General features: G+C 38.1%; 1 protein-coding gene across 1 annotated transcript in view; it reads right to left on the reverse strand.

The window, feature by feature from the left end:
* Positions 1 to 14,210, reverse strand: part of SCMH1 (Scm polycomb group protein homolog 1) — a 103,279-nt gene that overhangs the window by 60,554 nt on the left and 28,515 nt on the right. The window contains exon 5 of the mRNA XM_069479798.1: positions 13,396 to 13,639. Within this exon, the coding sequence (XP_069335899.1) occupies positions 13,396 to 13,639 (244 nt within the window). The remainder of the gene's footprint in view (positions 1 to 13,395; positions 13,640 to 14,210) is intronic.

Below are 14,210 nucleotides of genomic sequence, written 5' to 3' on the forward strand. Positions count from 1 at the left end.
CTTATTTAACTCCTTAAAACAGCCCTATGAGTAGGTACTATTATTGTCCCCCAATTTATAGGTGAAGAAACTAAGGCGAAAGCAGGTTAAATAAATTGTTAAGGGAGGGTAAGTAACTTGATAGTAAATCTTTAAAAAGGTTCTTCTATTTTGAAAATTCTATGAGAATTTTATGGTTCTAAAAAATATAGAAAATCTAGCTTTTTTCCCCCCACACGATGGCAAGGAAGGCAGCTCCTGCCCCTCCCAAAGCCAAAACCAAAGCAAAGGCTTTAACGGCCAAGAAGTCAGTGCTAAAAGGCGTCCACAGCCACAAAAATAAAGATCTGCACAGCACTCACCTTCCAGTGGCTCAAGACACTGTGGCTCTGGAGGCAGCCCAAATATCCATGGAGGGGCACCTCCAGGAGAAACAAGCTTGACCACTATGCCATCATCAAGTTCCCTCTGACCACTAAGTCTGCCATGAAGAAGACAGAAGACAGCAACACACTTGTGGCCACTGTGGATGTCAAAGCCAACAAGCATCAGATCAAACAGGCTATGAAGAAGCTCTATGACACTGATGTGGCCAAGGTCAACACCCTGATCAAGCCTGATGGAGAAACGAAGGCGTATGTTCAACTGGCTCCTGATTACAAAGCTTTGGATGTTGCCAACAACACTGGGATCATCTAAACTGAGTCCAATTGGCTAATTTTAAATCTATATCTTTTCACCACAAAAAATATAGTAAATCTAAACAGGATACAGAAGAAAGTCAAATCAGCAACAACTCTTTCTTCCTAATATTATATTGGTGCTTTGAAGGATCTCTCTTTTACTACTGATCCTTCTCATTTTACTCCCAACAGACATTTCAAATGTAATCCATCTACCAGCTGCTGGTTTAAAAAAGGGCCCTGGAGTTTCCCGTAGGTCTCAGTAAGCATTTCCAAAATCACTGATGGAAACCCCTCATATGAAAATTACACTTCACAATTCTCAAAGTACTTTAACATTCATTAACTCACTCCATATTCACAATTATGTCAGCCTTATCTACCTAATGGTTATCCCTGAACCTCCTCTGAGGCATAGTGAAGTGATGTAAAGTGTGGTATGAGAGAAAGAACACAGACCTTGATATCAGAAACTCCATGGAGCTAGGTTCAAGTCCTTGCAAATAACTTAACCTTTTTGAATTATTATAAGGTTATCATAAGGGTTATTATAAGGTTTAACTGAGATAAAGTTTGAGGATGTGGATATCATAAATACTGTGTCTGACATGACCTAGAGACTCAAAAAATTTTAGTTCTTATTCCCCCCTCAACTTTCCTGAGCCCAAGTTTCCTCATACGCAAACAAGGGCAAATATCTAATACTATAAACCTCACAGAGGGTTTGTGAATAAGATAATGTATCAAAGTATCTTTGGGACCTTGTATGATTCACTTCACATATGTGAGTGAATTCAGCTCTAAGGTAGGCTTCCATGTTTCTAAAGAACAAATACTGTATTTCCCTATTGATTTGAATAAAGAAAAGTCATCACAGAAGAAAGAGGAGGAATTCTCTTACCTGACGAAAACTTTTACTAAGGAAAATACTCAGTTTATTAAAACCTGGGTATTGTGATAAAAGAGAATTGTAAAAGCATTTTCCATCTAGCCTGGACAACAAATGAGACCCTGTCTCTGTTTTTTTTTTTTTTTTTTTTTTTAAAAGGACTTTCCAAATCATGTAAATTACCATCTCTACCCCTCTGCCCCAGGTAGCAAAAAAATGAACTACCAAAAAATTCTCTCACCTAACATGGCCATGTGTCCCAAAGTTTGGTTCAACTTGTGCTGAGACTAGACAAGGGGTAACATCAAGCACCTACAGTGACCATTAGAGAATATAAAAATATAAAAAGCATAATCCTTTATCTGTAACAAGTTAGGTCACAATATAGACCTTTTTTAAGGGAAATGAGAGTACTCCATTTTGCACTTATGAGACCATCACTGCAGTGTGGAGTTTACTCTAGACACAGTGCTATAAACTAAAATGGATCAAGAGACAAAAGCCCAAGATGATAAGGGGCTTAGAAACTACCCAATCTCAGAAATAGAGGAAGAAAAAAAAGACCTGGAGGAACAATAGTATCAAGAGCTATGTGAAAAAGTTTCAGATGAAAAAAGAAACATATTAGAGCCAGTGGATAGATACTGGGAAAAAGCATATTTCAGCTCAAAATAAAAAGGAATATTTTTAGCTATTAGAGCTAGCACAAATGGAAGGTGCTCCTTTGGGAGGTTACAATCTCTCTGTCTGTGTAAGAATTTAGGTAAAGGCAATCGAGTATTTATAGGGATGCTTTCAAGGTGAGTCCTGAATTAGGTGGAAGGTTGAATTTGATAACCTCTGAGGTTTCCTCTAACCCTGGAATTCTGTGATTTTTTTTACCTTCCAGATAGCTCACATTTAATATTAAGGCAACTAACTGAATCTTAACCAAAGTAACTTTTAGATGGGAGAGAAATATGGTAAAGAGTAACTCTGTAGTCTTTACATACGGGGAAGATGTTAATCTCATGCTGGTGGATACTAGTTTTCCAAAATTTTAATTTTCACTCAAAAGCTTAAATTTATCATTGACAGTAAATGCTTATAAGTTGTTTTCCTTGAGGTAACCAGCTCATTTAATTTTAGAGAAAATGTCTGCCAAATATCCAAGTCAGTTGCTCTTTCTTGTAAAGATGATGTCCCAGAAAAAAAGTGGCTAGTTCAGCTTGCAACTCAGTTACACAAATGCTTTTTCCTGAGACAACCATCATACTTGGATATTTTAAAAATGGAGAAACTGAACTCAGAGAGATTAAAAGACTTGCCAAAGGCCACATAGCTAAAGCTAGGATTTGAACCTAAATCTTTTGATCTCCAAAGTCTATTCTCTTTCCACTGCATTACCTGTAACCCAATAAACAAAACAAGAGTGTATCCCCAAATAAAGGAAAGAAGACAGAGAACTAAACCCATCTAGTTATAATAATGAAGGACAGTACAGCTCTGTTGCTTCTCAGTTCCTCTAAATAATCCTTAGTTAGGCATCTCAGCTGCCCAGAAGTATTCATCATCAGATTTTTCTTCTCTGCAGCAATAACAGAGCATATGGAAATGGCAATGAATTCATAAAATATAAGATAGCCCAGCTTGTGTGTCTGTGTGTGTGTGCACACGTGTGTGTGTCTACACAACATAGGAGAACATAAACAACAGAAAAGAAAAGAAGAACAGGGGAAAGCCCATTTGTTTTATCAGTTTTCTGGACTGGAATCTTATTTTCATTCACAGCAGGGTATCATTGGCCTTGGCATAGTAATTTAAGGGCTGTGTACTTTATTAGCTTTGCTCAACTTGGCTGAGTTCTGCTGTGTGCTGTCAGCTGGGCTGATGCCAAGGCTGAAACTCCACTCTTCTAAATTCCAGTTCACTTAATAAAGCATGGGTTACCTCCTGTTCCTATCTAGCTCAGTTAGCACTTTGGCTACTCCATACCAAGCCTCCTGTTTTCCCCCCTGACTTATCCCTAACTGCATGGGTAGAGGACCTCTGCAACTACAAAGACATGTCACATTTTCCTGGGGACTTTTAGGCTGATAAATCTCTACAGAATGGGGAAAACAGAGGGATACCTAAAAATGATGCATCATGGGGCCACAAGTCACTTTCAAAAGCCTGATATTACTAAAACTCAAAGGCATGACTGACCTTAGTTGTCTGGGGCAATAGGTAAGAGGATTCAGAAGCAATTCCAGCAAATGGAAGGCTATATCTTTCCAGAAGATGGTCTGCTAAGATGTCTGGTCAAGTTTAGGCCACTCAGAGAGGTGGGATGAAAGCAAATTGTGATGAAGCACCTACTAGTCAGCCACACAGTCAAAAACATCCCAGATTTCCTTAGCATAAGACAAGGCATTTGAAAAGTTTACAATCAAACTCCTGCCTTCTTGCCATATCACCCTCATAACCTCCTGGGTTTTTTTGCTCTGTTTAAGAGTTTGCTAAATTTTTCTTGTCTTTTTGATACACATGAATGTTTATGCTTAGCTTTTCTTCTAGTAAGTCATTATTGAGACTCAGGAATTCTCATTTATAACTACAATATTTCCCCTAAAATTTATCTAGGGAATTGAAGGAAAAAATTAGTAGCAGTTTACATATTACTGGTTTTCAATATGATTTTCCTAAGAACTACCTACACCTATTTAAAATAGGGGATTTTGCAAACCAATATGTAATGATGCTGGCACACAGTAGGTGTTATAACAAAAGCTTGCCAAAAAACCCCCACATGGGTTCTATGTACTCCCAGGAAAACAGCAAGTGTGGTCAAATTTATGAAGTGCCTAAGTTATATTTCACAATTTCCAAGAGTTTGAGAGATGCCAGTTGTTTCATTACACATGCCAAAAATTGCTACCATTCTGACATCTGGAGTTTGTGAAGGCAAGAGAGAGAACGGGCAGAGCCAAAGGACAGTTTAAGGAATTGGAAGAGAGGCATGGGCAGATCTAGTATGAGTCAGTGGGAGAACCCAGATTCCGTGCTTCATAACCTAGTGTCACTCATCTCATTTCCCCATATTCCTATTTCTATGCCACAAGCATATAATCAGAAAACCAGTTACAGGAGTCCAGGTTCATTGGACAAACCTTACCTCATAAGTATATTTATTTTTCCTGACCAAACAACACTTTCATGGCTCCGTGTGCAGTTCCCTTTTCTTGGGAGGCTGGGCATCTTAATTCAGCTGTAACTAACACATGGTGAGCATCTATGTGCTACATGGTACTATGCATTTGCACACCTGTTTTCTCATTTCAATCATTCAATAAACCTGGTTGGAAGACATTTCTCTATAACCCCCACTAACACTGCTAACATGGGCTGCTCTACAACTGTTGGATAGATGAATGAATAAAGGACAGAGTTACCAGATATGACTGGATCACAAGGCTAAAGCTGGAATAAGGACAGAGATTGTGTGTGTGTGTGTGTGTGTGTAAGGAAGAAATAGAATATTAGTAAGAGCAAGATCTGGACACAATATATCTGACGGTAAAAGGGAAAATAGCTGAGTGGCTGCTCTCAGGGCACGAAGAATTAGCTTCAATTTGCAATCTTTTCAACGCAAAGAAATGATAAATGTTTGAGGTGATGGATATCTTAATTACCCTGATTTGATCATTACGCATTACATGTGTGCATGCACATGTACCCCATAAATATTTATAATTATTATGTATCAATAAAAACAAATAAAAAAGAATTTACTTTACTTATTAATCAACATGCCCATATCTTATCTGACATGGCTAGTGAACACAACTTCTCAGAAGACAAGAGGGGCATACTGGCGCTAGGAGCTTCCTGTAGAGACCACATCCTCCTGCCTGTATTAGAAGAAGTTGGGTGGAAGGGCAGGAGGGGTGGTTCAGGTGTAGAAGTGTACAGGTGTTTTGTAACAGGGTGATTGTGTGCTCTGAAGACAAGTCTTAGTGCCCTTGCCACTCTTTTGACCATCAGGTTTCCAAAATTTGAAAAACAGAACATTAGTTTAAAAGTTCTTAATCTGTTAAAATTCTGGTAGATATGAGTAGTGCTCTCACTTCTGAATTAAGTGAATACTATCTGAATAATAGCTTTAGATGAGAATAAACAGAATCAGAAAATATAGTATAACCTATATGATTCAACAAATATTACTAAATAACTAGCATGTGCCAAGTGCTGAGGATATAAAGATGCAGTTAATAAATTAGTTCCATTTAACATGGACTCCAAGTAGAAAAGAATACTAACTTCCTAGACATGGCAGAAAGAATTTTAGCTTCTTTTTAATGCTTATACTGTAAATCTACATTATTGTACATATTACAGGGGTTAATTGTTAAATAAAATAGTCACACTAAGTGTTAAAACTTTTTTTTTTTTTTGAGACACAGTCTTGGTCTGTTGCCCTGGTAGAGTGCAGTGGCATCATCGTAGCTCACTGCACCCTCAAACTCCTGGGCTCAAGTGATCCTCTTGCCTCAGCCTCCCAAGTAGCTGGGACTACAGGCACATGCCATGATGCCGACTAATTTTTCCATTTTTTTTTTTTTTTTTTAGTAGAGATGGGGTCTCACTCTTGCTCAGGCTGTTCTTGAACTCGTGAGCTCAAGCAATCTTCCTTCCTCGGCCTCCCAGAGTGTTAGACTTACAGGTGTGAGCCACCACACCCAGCCAAAATAAACTTTAAAAACTTGAGTTTGACTTATTTATTCAAAGAATTTGTGCCTTCCACCATCTTCTTATCCTTCCTATCACAATGTCACTGCTTCAATTCTCTCTCTCACCTGTAATACTTTAACAGCTTGTTAACTGATGTCTCTGCCTCCAGCCTCTAGAAGCCACCCATCCTTTCACTTGCTGCCAGAATGGTCCTTCTAAAACACAAATCTGAGCTGTAATTCTATTACTTAAAGCCCATTCAATGGCTCTCAATGCTCCTAGGGTAAAGACCCAGATCCTTAAAATGGTCTATAAGGCAAACATTTCCTGTGCCTTATCTCTTTTTTTTTTTTTTTTTTGACAGAGTCTCACTCTGTTGCCCAGGCTAGAGTGAGTGCCGTGGCGTCAGCCTAGCTCACAGCAACCTCAGACTCCTGAGCTCAGGCGATCCTCCTGTCTCAGCCTCCCGAGTAGCTGGGACTACAGGCATGCACCACCATGCCCGGCTAATTTTTTCTATATATATATTTTAGCTGTCCATATAATTTCTTTCTATTTTTAGTAGAGATGGGGTCTCGCTCTTGCTCAGACTGGTCTCGAACTCCTGAGCTCAAACGATCCGCCCACCTCGGCCTCCCAGAGTGCTAGGATTACAGGCGTGAGCCACCGTGCCCGGCCTGCCTTATCTCTTTTTATGCTTTTCTCCTTATACCCTACCATCTAGCCATTTAAACATTTTTTTAGTTCCTCAACCATACATTTTTTTTTTATTTTTTAAACTTCTGGGCCTCCACTCATCTGTTTACACTGCTAGCTAGAATCCTTTCTTTACCTCCCCATTCTTCAGGTTTCAGCTTGTACATCACTTCATTTGGAAATCTTCATTTGGAAGCCTTGTCCTTTATTTGTCCATCTACCCAACAGCTGTAGAGCAGCCCGTGTTAGCAGCGCCAGGCTCCGTGGAGGTTATAAAGACCTCCAATCTCCAATCCCCCCAATCTAGGTTAGAGGTCCTTCTGTACTTTATTCCAACAAAGTTTTAATTCTCTATCGGTCTATATACTCACAAAACTGTAAACTCTAAAGGCAGATCCCTATCAACTGGTCAAATGACTAGCACTTACTAATGACTTGATAGTTAGAACTTGAATGAATGGATAGATGGATGAAGAAAATCAGATAGTCCATCAGTTGACCTCATGATGTGACCTGTTGGCCTTAGTTGTGTTACTCTTGTATCTAGCCTAGTTTTTCCCCTCTGAAGTCTAGGATTACAATTTAACTAACTCTCTTTCTGCCTAGAATCCCAAAGTGATCGTAGCATAGTTTTCCACGTAGCTTTACAACAAAGAGGAAAGTATGGAAAACACTTTCTACACACACACACACACACACACACACACGAAGAAACAACAACAACAAAAAAAAAAAAAAAAAAAAGGGAAGAGACATTCTGAAAGTTTTGTTTTTAAGCATCAAATTTTTGCTCTCCAGACCAAGGTAAGACTCCTGCACATTAGCCAGAGTGTTGAGTCAGATTTTGCAGTTTTTTCTTTGTACAATGAAACCTGTTACAGGTAGAAAGGGTAGATTCAGAGGGTAAAAAAGGCCTGGCTGACCATTTCCTCCTACAGGTATGCTCAGGGGTAGTACCACTACTGGATTTCCATATTGAGATTAGCATGTAGATGGGAGATAGACCCAGTTTACACTATCTGAAGTCAAAGGACACTAATGTATTAATTCAGAATAGCAATATATTAATTTATAATAAAAATATAGAGTAGTTTGGGTCTCATGTTGTCTTCCTGTTGCAAAACTACATAAGAAGCTAAGTTATAATCTAAAACTGGCTTGCCCAGCCTGAAATCAGAGCAAGGGGAGGTTAATTGGATTATTATTATGGCTAAAGGTCTGATTAGCACCATAATCATGCCATGTGGACTGAATTCCTTACTTTATTTTTTAAATACAAAAAGTAAAGCGTGTATCTGTTTCAGTTTTAAGTCACAAAAATAAGCTAAAAAAAAAAAAAAAAAAAAAGCTCCTGCCTTTTATGACCAAGTACTCTGGATTAGTTGGAAGCTTGGTAGTTAGTTGTTGCCCATCAGAGTGGGCATACCCCAGGAGTTTAGGAGTTAAAAGGGATAGTACTGGCTTAGAAAAGGAGAGGCAGCAGGAGTCCTCTCAGATAAGCAGAGCTAGATGATAAGAGGAGATGATCAATCTGGAATCAGGTAGGAGACAGAGTCACAGGAGTTAATTGCTACCTATTCCCAAGATCATTAAACTACATGGTATTTCAGAGGTGAAAGGGCCCTTTAAGGATTACTAGTTCGGCCTCTCATATATAGGAATAACTTTCTCAAAGATATAAAACAAGTCTGTGGCCCAGTTGGGATTAGAGCCCAGTTCAGTGCTCTGATATTACGCCACCCTACTCCTTTCCGATTTCCTATCAGGATCTATAAGTGAAAATCCAGGGTCTCAAATGAAGCTTTGAAGAAGAAGGCCCAAAGGAGAATGGGGAAGAGTATAGGGGAACCGTGTAAAGGCAGTATGGCTCAAAGTGCTATTGGTCCAGACAGGGGCTCTACTGAAAGATCTCCATGGCCTCTCCCTCTAGACTAAGATACCAACAGAGCCAAGTCATTTAATCATCTCAGCTTCAGGTTTCTCATAAATGAAATGTATCTGAAAATAATGTTACTTATTTCAGAGTTACCAGGAAGATAAAATGAAATGTATAAAAAACATTAAATAAATGACATTTTTAAAATTTAAATTTTAAAATTTACCAAGAATCATTCTCATCTTACTCTGAATTTTTAAAAATTTGCACACTAATGACCAGAAGGTAGGAAGGAAGGAGACCGTATGATTATAAAGAGAACAGGCTTACACACAGAGAACATCTTGTTTTATGAAATGAATTGAGTAACCACATTTTTTCCACATTGTATCACTTGCTTCTTAGCCAGAACACTGAGAGGGCTAAACCTCTGCTATTGCAGGAAGCTCTGTTGCAGGACCGACGGAGGGTATGAGGTTGAGAAGAGAGCTGTGGGAGAGTACAACCCGATCACTGGAATGACGACTGAAGGACCTGGTCTGGAAATGTCATCTGGAAGAAGGTCTCTCTCTACCTTCTGAGCCTGTCCTTCTGGCCATTCTCTGTTAAAAATCTAAGGTCTCCAGAGAGACACAGAAGAAGAGAGGAAAACAGTCAACAAGCTTCTCTGGAAGCATCAACCACAGAGTGAGTCATATTTCTTATCAGCATGTGTGCAGTCAGAAAGGAATGCATGTACAGCAATTCCTGGACACAAAGACTCTCAGCTCTTTTGGCACTGGAGAATTGCCTAACTGCTCAAAATGACAATCAAAATAGCAGAGAATTCCCTAGGCAAGAAGGTGAGAAAATCATAACTGAATAAAGCCTAGAGAAGCAAAGCTTATCCTGGTTTAGCCTCAAGTAAACAAAAATGACTCTACTACCAGTTCTGAGGCACCTCTCTTCTTGCTGCTTCCACAGAGGCATTATCTCACGGGGCTTACAGAGAAGGTCATGGATTTCTCAAACCAAATCAAGGGCACTTGTTTCTTGCAGCATATAGAGGAGTGGCACTTCCCTGAGCCAAGAAGTGTGACTCTTCCTCACCTTGCTCCTAAGTCCCCTCCATCTCAGTGCCACTATCCTAATCCAAGCAACTCTCACTTCTTTGTCCACAATTATTACCATACAACCCATTCTCCAGAGAGGAGCTCAAGTGAGTTTTTAGATAACCACTTTATTGACATATAATTCACATACCATAAAATCTACCCTTACAATTCAGTGTTTTTAAGCATATTCTCAGAATTGTGAAAACATCACTCCTATCTAATTTTAGAACATTTTCATCATCCTGAAAACAAACCCAATACCTATTAGTAGTCAATTCCCATTTCTCCTCTCCCAGTCTCTGGCAACCATTAATCTACTTCTTCTTCTTTTTTTTTTTTTTTTTTAAAGAGGTTTATTTTATTTTTTTGAGACAGAGTCTCACTCTGTTGCCCAGGCTAGAGTGCCATGGTGTCAGCCTAGCTCACAGCAACCTCAAACTCCTGGGCTCAAGTGATCCTTCTGCCTCAGGTTCCCGAGTAGCTGGGACTACGGGCATGTGCCACCATGCCCGGCTAATTTTTTCTATATATATTTTTAGTTGACCATATAATTTCTTTCTATTTTTAGTAGAGATGGGGTCTCGCTCGTGCTCAGGCTGGCCTCGAACTCCTGAGCTCAAACGATCCACCCGCCTCGGCCTCCCAGAGTGCTAGGATTACAGGCGTGAGCCACCGCACCTGGCCTCATTAATCTACTTCTGTCTTTATGTATTTGCTTATTCTGAACATTTCACATAAATGAAATCATATAATGCATTGTCTTTTGTGACTGGCTTTTTTCATGTAGCATAATGTGATTAAGGTACATCTATATTGTAGCATATATGAGTACTTTATTCCTTTTTTATTGCCAAATAGCATTTTATTCTATAGATATACCACATTTTATTTATTCATTTATCAGCTGATGAACATTTAGGTTGTTTTAACTTTTTGGCTATTATGAATAATGCTGCCACAAACATTCATGATACATTTTTGTGTGGACATATGTTTTCTATTCTTTTTGGCATATATCTATGAGTGGAATTGCTGGGCGACGTAGTAACTCTGTGTTTGACATTTTAAGCAATTTTTAAACTGTTTTCCAAAGCGGCTGCAGCATTTTACAATCTCACCAGCAATGTATCATGGTTCCAATTTCTCCACATCCTCAACAACACTTGTTATTGTCCATCTTTTGATTACAACCATACCCATGGGTATGAAATAGTAGCTCACTGTGGCTTTGATTTGCATTTCCCTAATGACTAATGATGTTGAGCATCTTTTCAATTGCTTATCAGCCATTTGTATATATTCTTTGGAGAAGTATCTATTGAAATCCTTTGCCTATTTTTAAATTGGGTTGCCATTTTTATTGCTGACTTGGAAGTGTTCTTTTATATTCTGGATACACGTCCAAGTGATTTTTAAAAAATAAATCAAGTCTTGTCATTCCCCTGCTTAATACCCTCTAATGTTTCTCCAACATGTTTAGAATAAAATCCCAAATTCTCACTCTGGCTTACAAGGCCCTATATGATTGGCCCTTGACCATTTCTCCAATGTCATTTTGTACCACTTTCCTGCTCAGGCAATACATTCTAGTCAGAGCAGTTTGCTTAGCGCCCTTGAAACGTATCGAGCTCATTCATATCTCAGCACCAAGTATTAGCTGTCCCTTCTGCCTGCTGGAAATTCTCGTTCCTTGGAAGACTCTTTCTCATCATTCAGGTCTCAATTCAAATATCAACTATTCAGACAAATTTCCTGAAAAGAAATTCTATCTAAAGAAGTTCTCCTTCCACACACACACACACAAAAAAAAACTTTGGGGGATGATAGGTATGCTCATTATTTTTTTTTTCTCTTTAACATACTGATTTCATTTTGGGGAATAAATAATAGTGTGATTGCTATATTACAAGGTAGTTTTATTTTTAATTTCTGGAGTAACCTCCACACTGTTTTGCATAATGTCTGTAGTGATTTACAGTCACATCAACAGCATGCAAGGGTTCCCTTTTCTCCACATCTCTTCCAACATTATCTTTTTGTCTTTTTAGTAATAGTCATTCTAAGAAGAACGATGTGAGGAACTCAACTATAAAACAAAAATCCAGTAACTATTTTAAGATGAGCAAAAGACCTACATTATTTTGATTGTGGTAATGGTTTCATGGATGTATATATATATATATATATGTCAAAACTTTTCAAACTGCACACTTTAAACGTGTGCCATTTACTTTATGTCACATATACTGCAATAAAGATATTAAACAAAAAACTCCTTTTACAACCACATTTTTACTGTCCCTGTCCTAGCATACTTTATTTCTTTGGGAGAAATTATCTTATTTCTATCTATAAAAATTATTTATCTGAAATTACCTTATTTCTTGATTTAAATGTTTACTATCTGCTTCACCCCACTAGCATGAAAATGCAAGTGCCATGAGGGCAGGACCATTGTTCATCTTTGTCACTGCTGTATCCTCAGCTTGGCTTACAATTAGGTGTTCAAGAAATATTTGGGTAACTGAATAAATTCAATAGAGGTTTAGAAAAAGATTCTTGGACAATAGGATGGGTGACTTTCCATTCCCTCAGACTCACCAGTACTTTTTAGACTTGAGAGGATGAGATTATTATTTTCTTTACTAAAAGCAGCTATCTCAAAATCTCCACCATCATCACCATCATCAGAAGAATCATTTATTATTCATTTAGTCTATGGCACTATTCTAGTACTTTATATATACTCTCCCATTGGTAATGGTTAGTTTTATAATAATAATATTACAATAATGATAATATAGCATATTATAATAATCTTATAGTCATAATATTTGTTTTGCACTTGCTATTTGCCAGATGTAAGCATTTTACCCATGTAATCTCATTTATTCTTCACAATAACTTTATGAAGTAGGTTTTCTTTTATAGATGTGGAATTTGAGGTTTAGAGAGGTGAATTAACTGCCCAAAGCCACACACCTGATAAAAGGCAGAGATGGAACTCAAACCTACATTTATATTACTTCAAAGCCCATGCTTTTTCCTTTCTGCTACAGTGCTTTGCAAGTATTTTAAAAACATAATGTTACTCCAGTTCATATACAAAGCCCCTACGGTAAGAGGAAGATGTGTGCCTTGGTAATGAAGCTACTCAAACTTTTAAATGGGTTAGGGACAAAAGTAAGAGAGATGAAAAGCTAGTTGCGAAAATAAACCAGGATATTTAGAGCAAGGAATTTTTACTTTATCCTAAATTCCATGTGTGACTTCATTTGACACTTAATTCTTACTGTTTCTGATTACTTTTGGTAATCAGAGGTCTACTCTCTGGTAGAACTTAGTTTTTACCTAAGCTGCTAGCCCCTGCTTCTCCCCTGCCTACTAGTAAAGTTTCCTGGTGAAGATATACTGACCACGACAGACCTGGGTAATCTCCCTTATCATCTGGGGCCCAGTTTCAAGAGCCCGTAGATGGGCCTTTACCTTTGGTGCCAGGAGGCTGTAGGTTGTCTCCAGTCAAGGAACACCAGCCCACAGGGAAGATGTCCCGGGAGTCGAAGCGGCACCAGTAGTCAAAGGCCCCTCGCCACCCATCAAAAGTGACAAGCACCTCTGAGCCCCGAACCTCCCCAATAGTGGCAGGGCAAATGAAATGAGGGTTCTTCCTGTCCACAGCTTCTAGCTTCATTCCCATTTTGAAGAAGTTGTGGGAAGGCGATGGTGGCTCCTAGATGAGAAACAGAAATACACAGACCTAGACACAAAGAGAGGCTACGTATGCCAATAGATTGCTGTCTCATCTGGATGATTAAAAAGTGACTGCTATGTAAGATTTATTTAACATATGGAGATTTAATCTTTCTTTCAAATTAATTTCAAAGTATACCAAAGTATTATGTTATTAATTCTAACATTTTGACATCTTTGCTTCAGATTTTTTTTTAAATCAAATGTTACAGATAAAGCTGAATTTCCTTCTGCCCTTCCCCTATTCCATTCCTCTTCCTCTATCACAGGAGTAATAATTACCCATGCATGTTTTTATACTTTACTATATATGTACATATCATTTGCCTGCTTTTAAATTTTATATAAATGGTATTATACTACACATATCATTCTACAACTTGCATTTTTTTGTTCATCATTATGCTTTTGAAAATTACCCATGCTGATGAATTTAATTCCACTTCATTTTAACTCCTAACAGTATTCCATTATATGTATATATTACAATGTATTCATTCTCTTTTAATGGATATATATAGTTGTTTCTGATTGTTTACTATTTAAAAAGA

Source organism: Eulemur rufifrons, chromosome 8, assembly GCF_041146395.1.
Source record: "Eulemur rufifrons isolate Redbay chromosome 8, OSU_ERuf_1, whole genome shotgun sequence".
NCBI classification, from domain to species: Eukaryota; Metazoa; Chordata; class Mammalia; order Primates; family Lemuridae; genus Eulemur; species Eulemur rufifrons.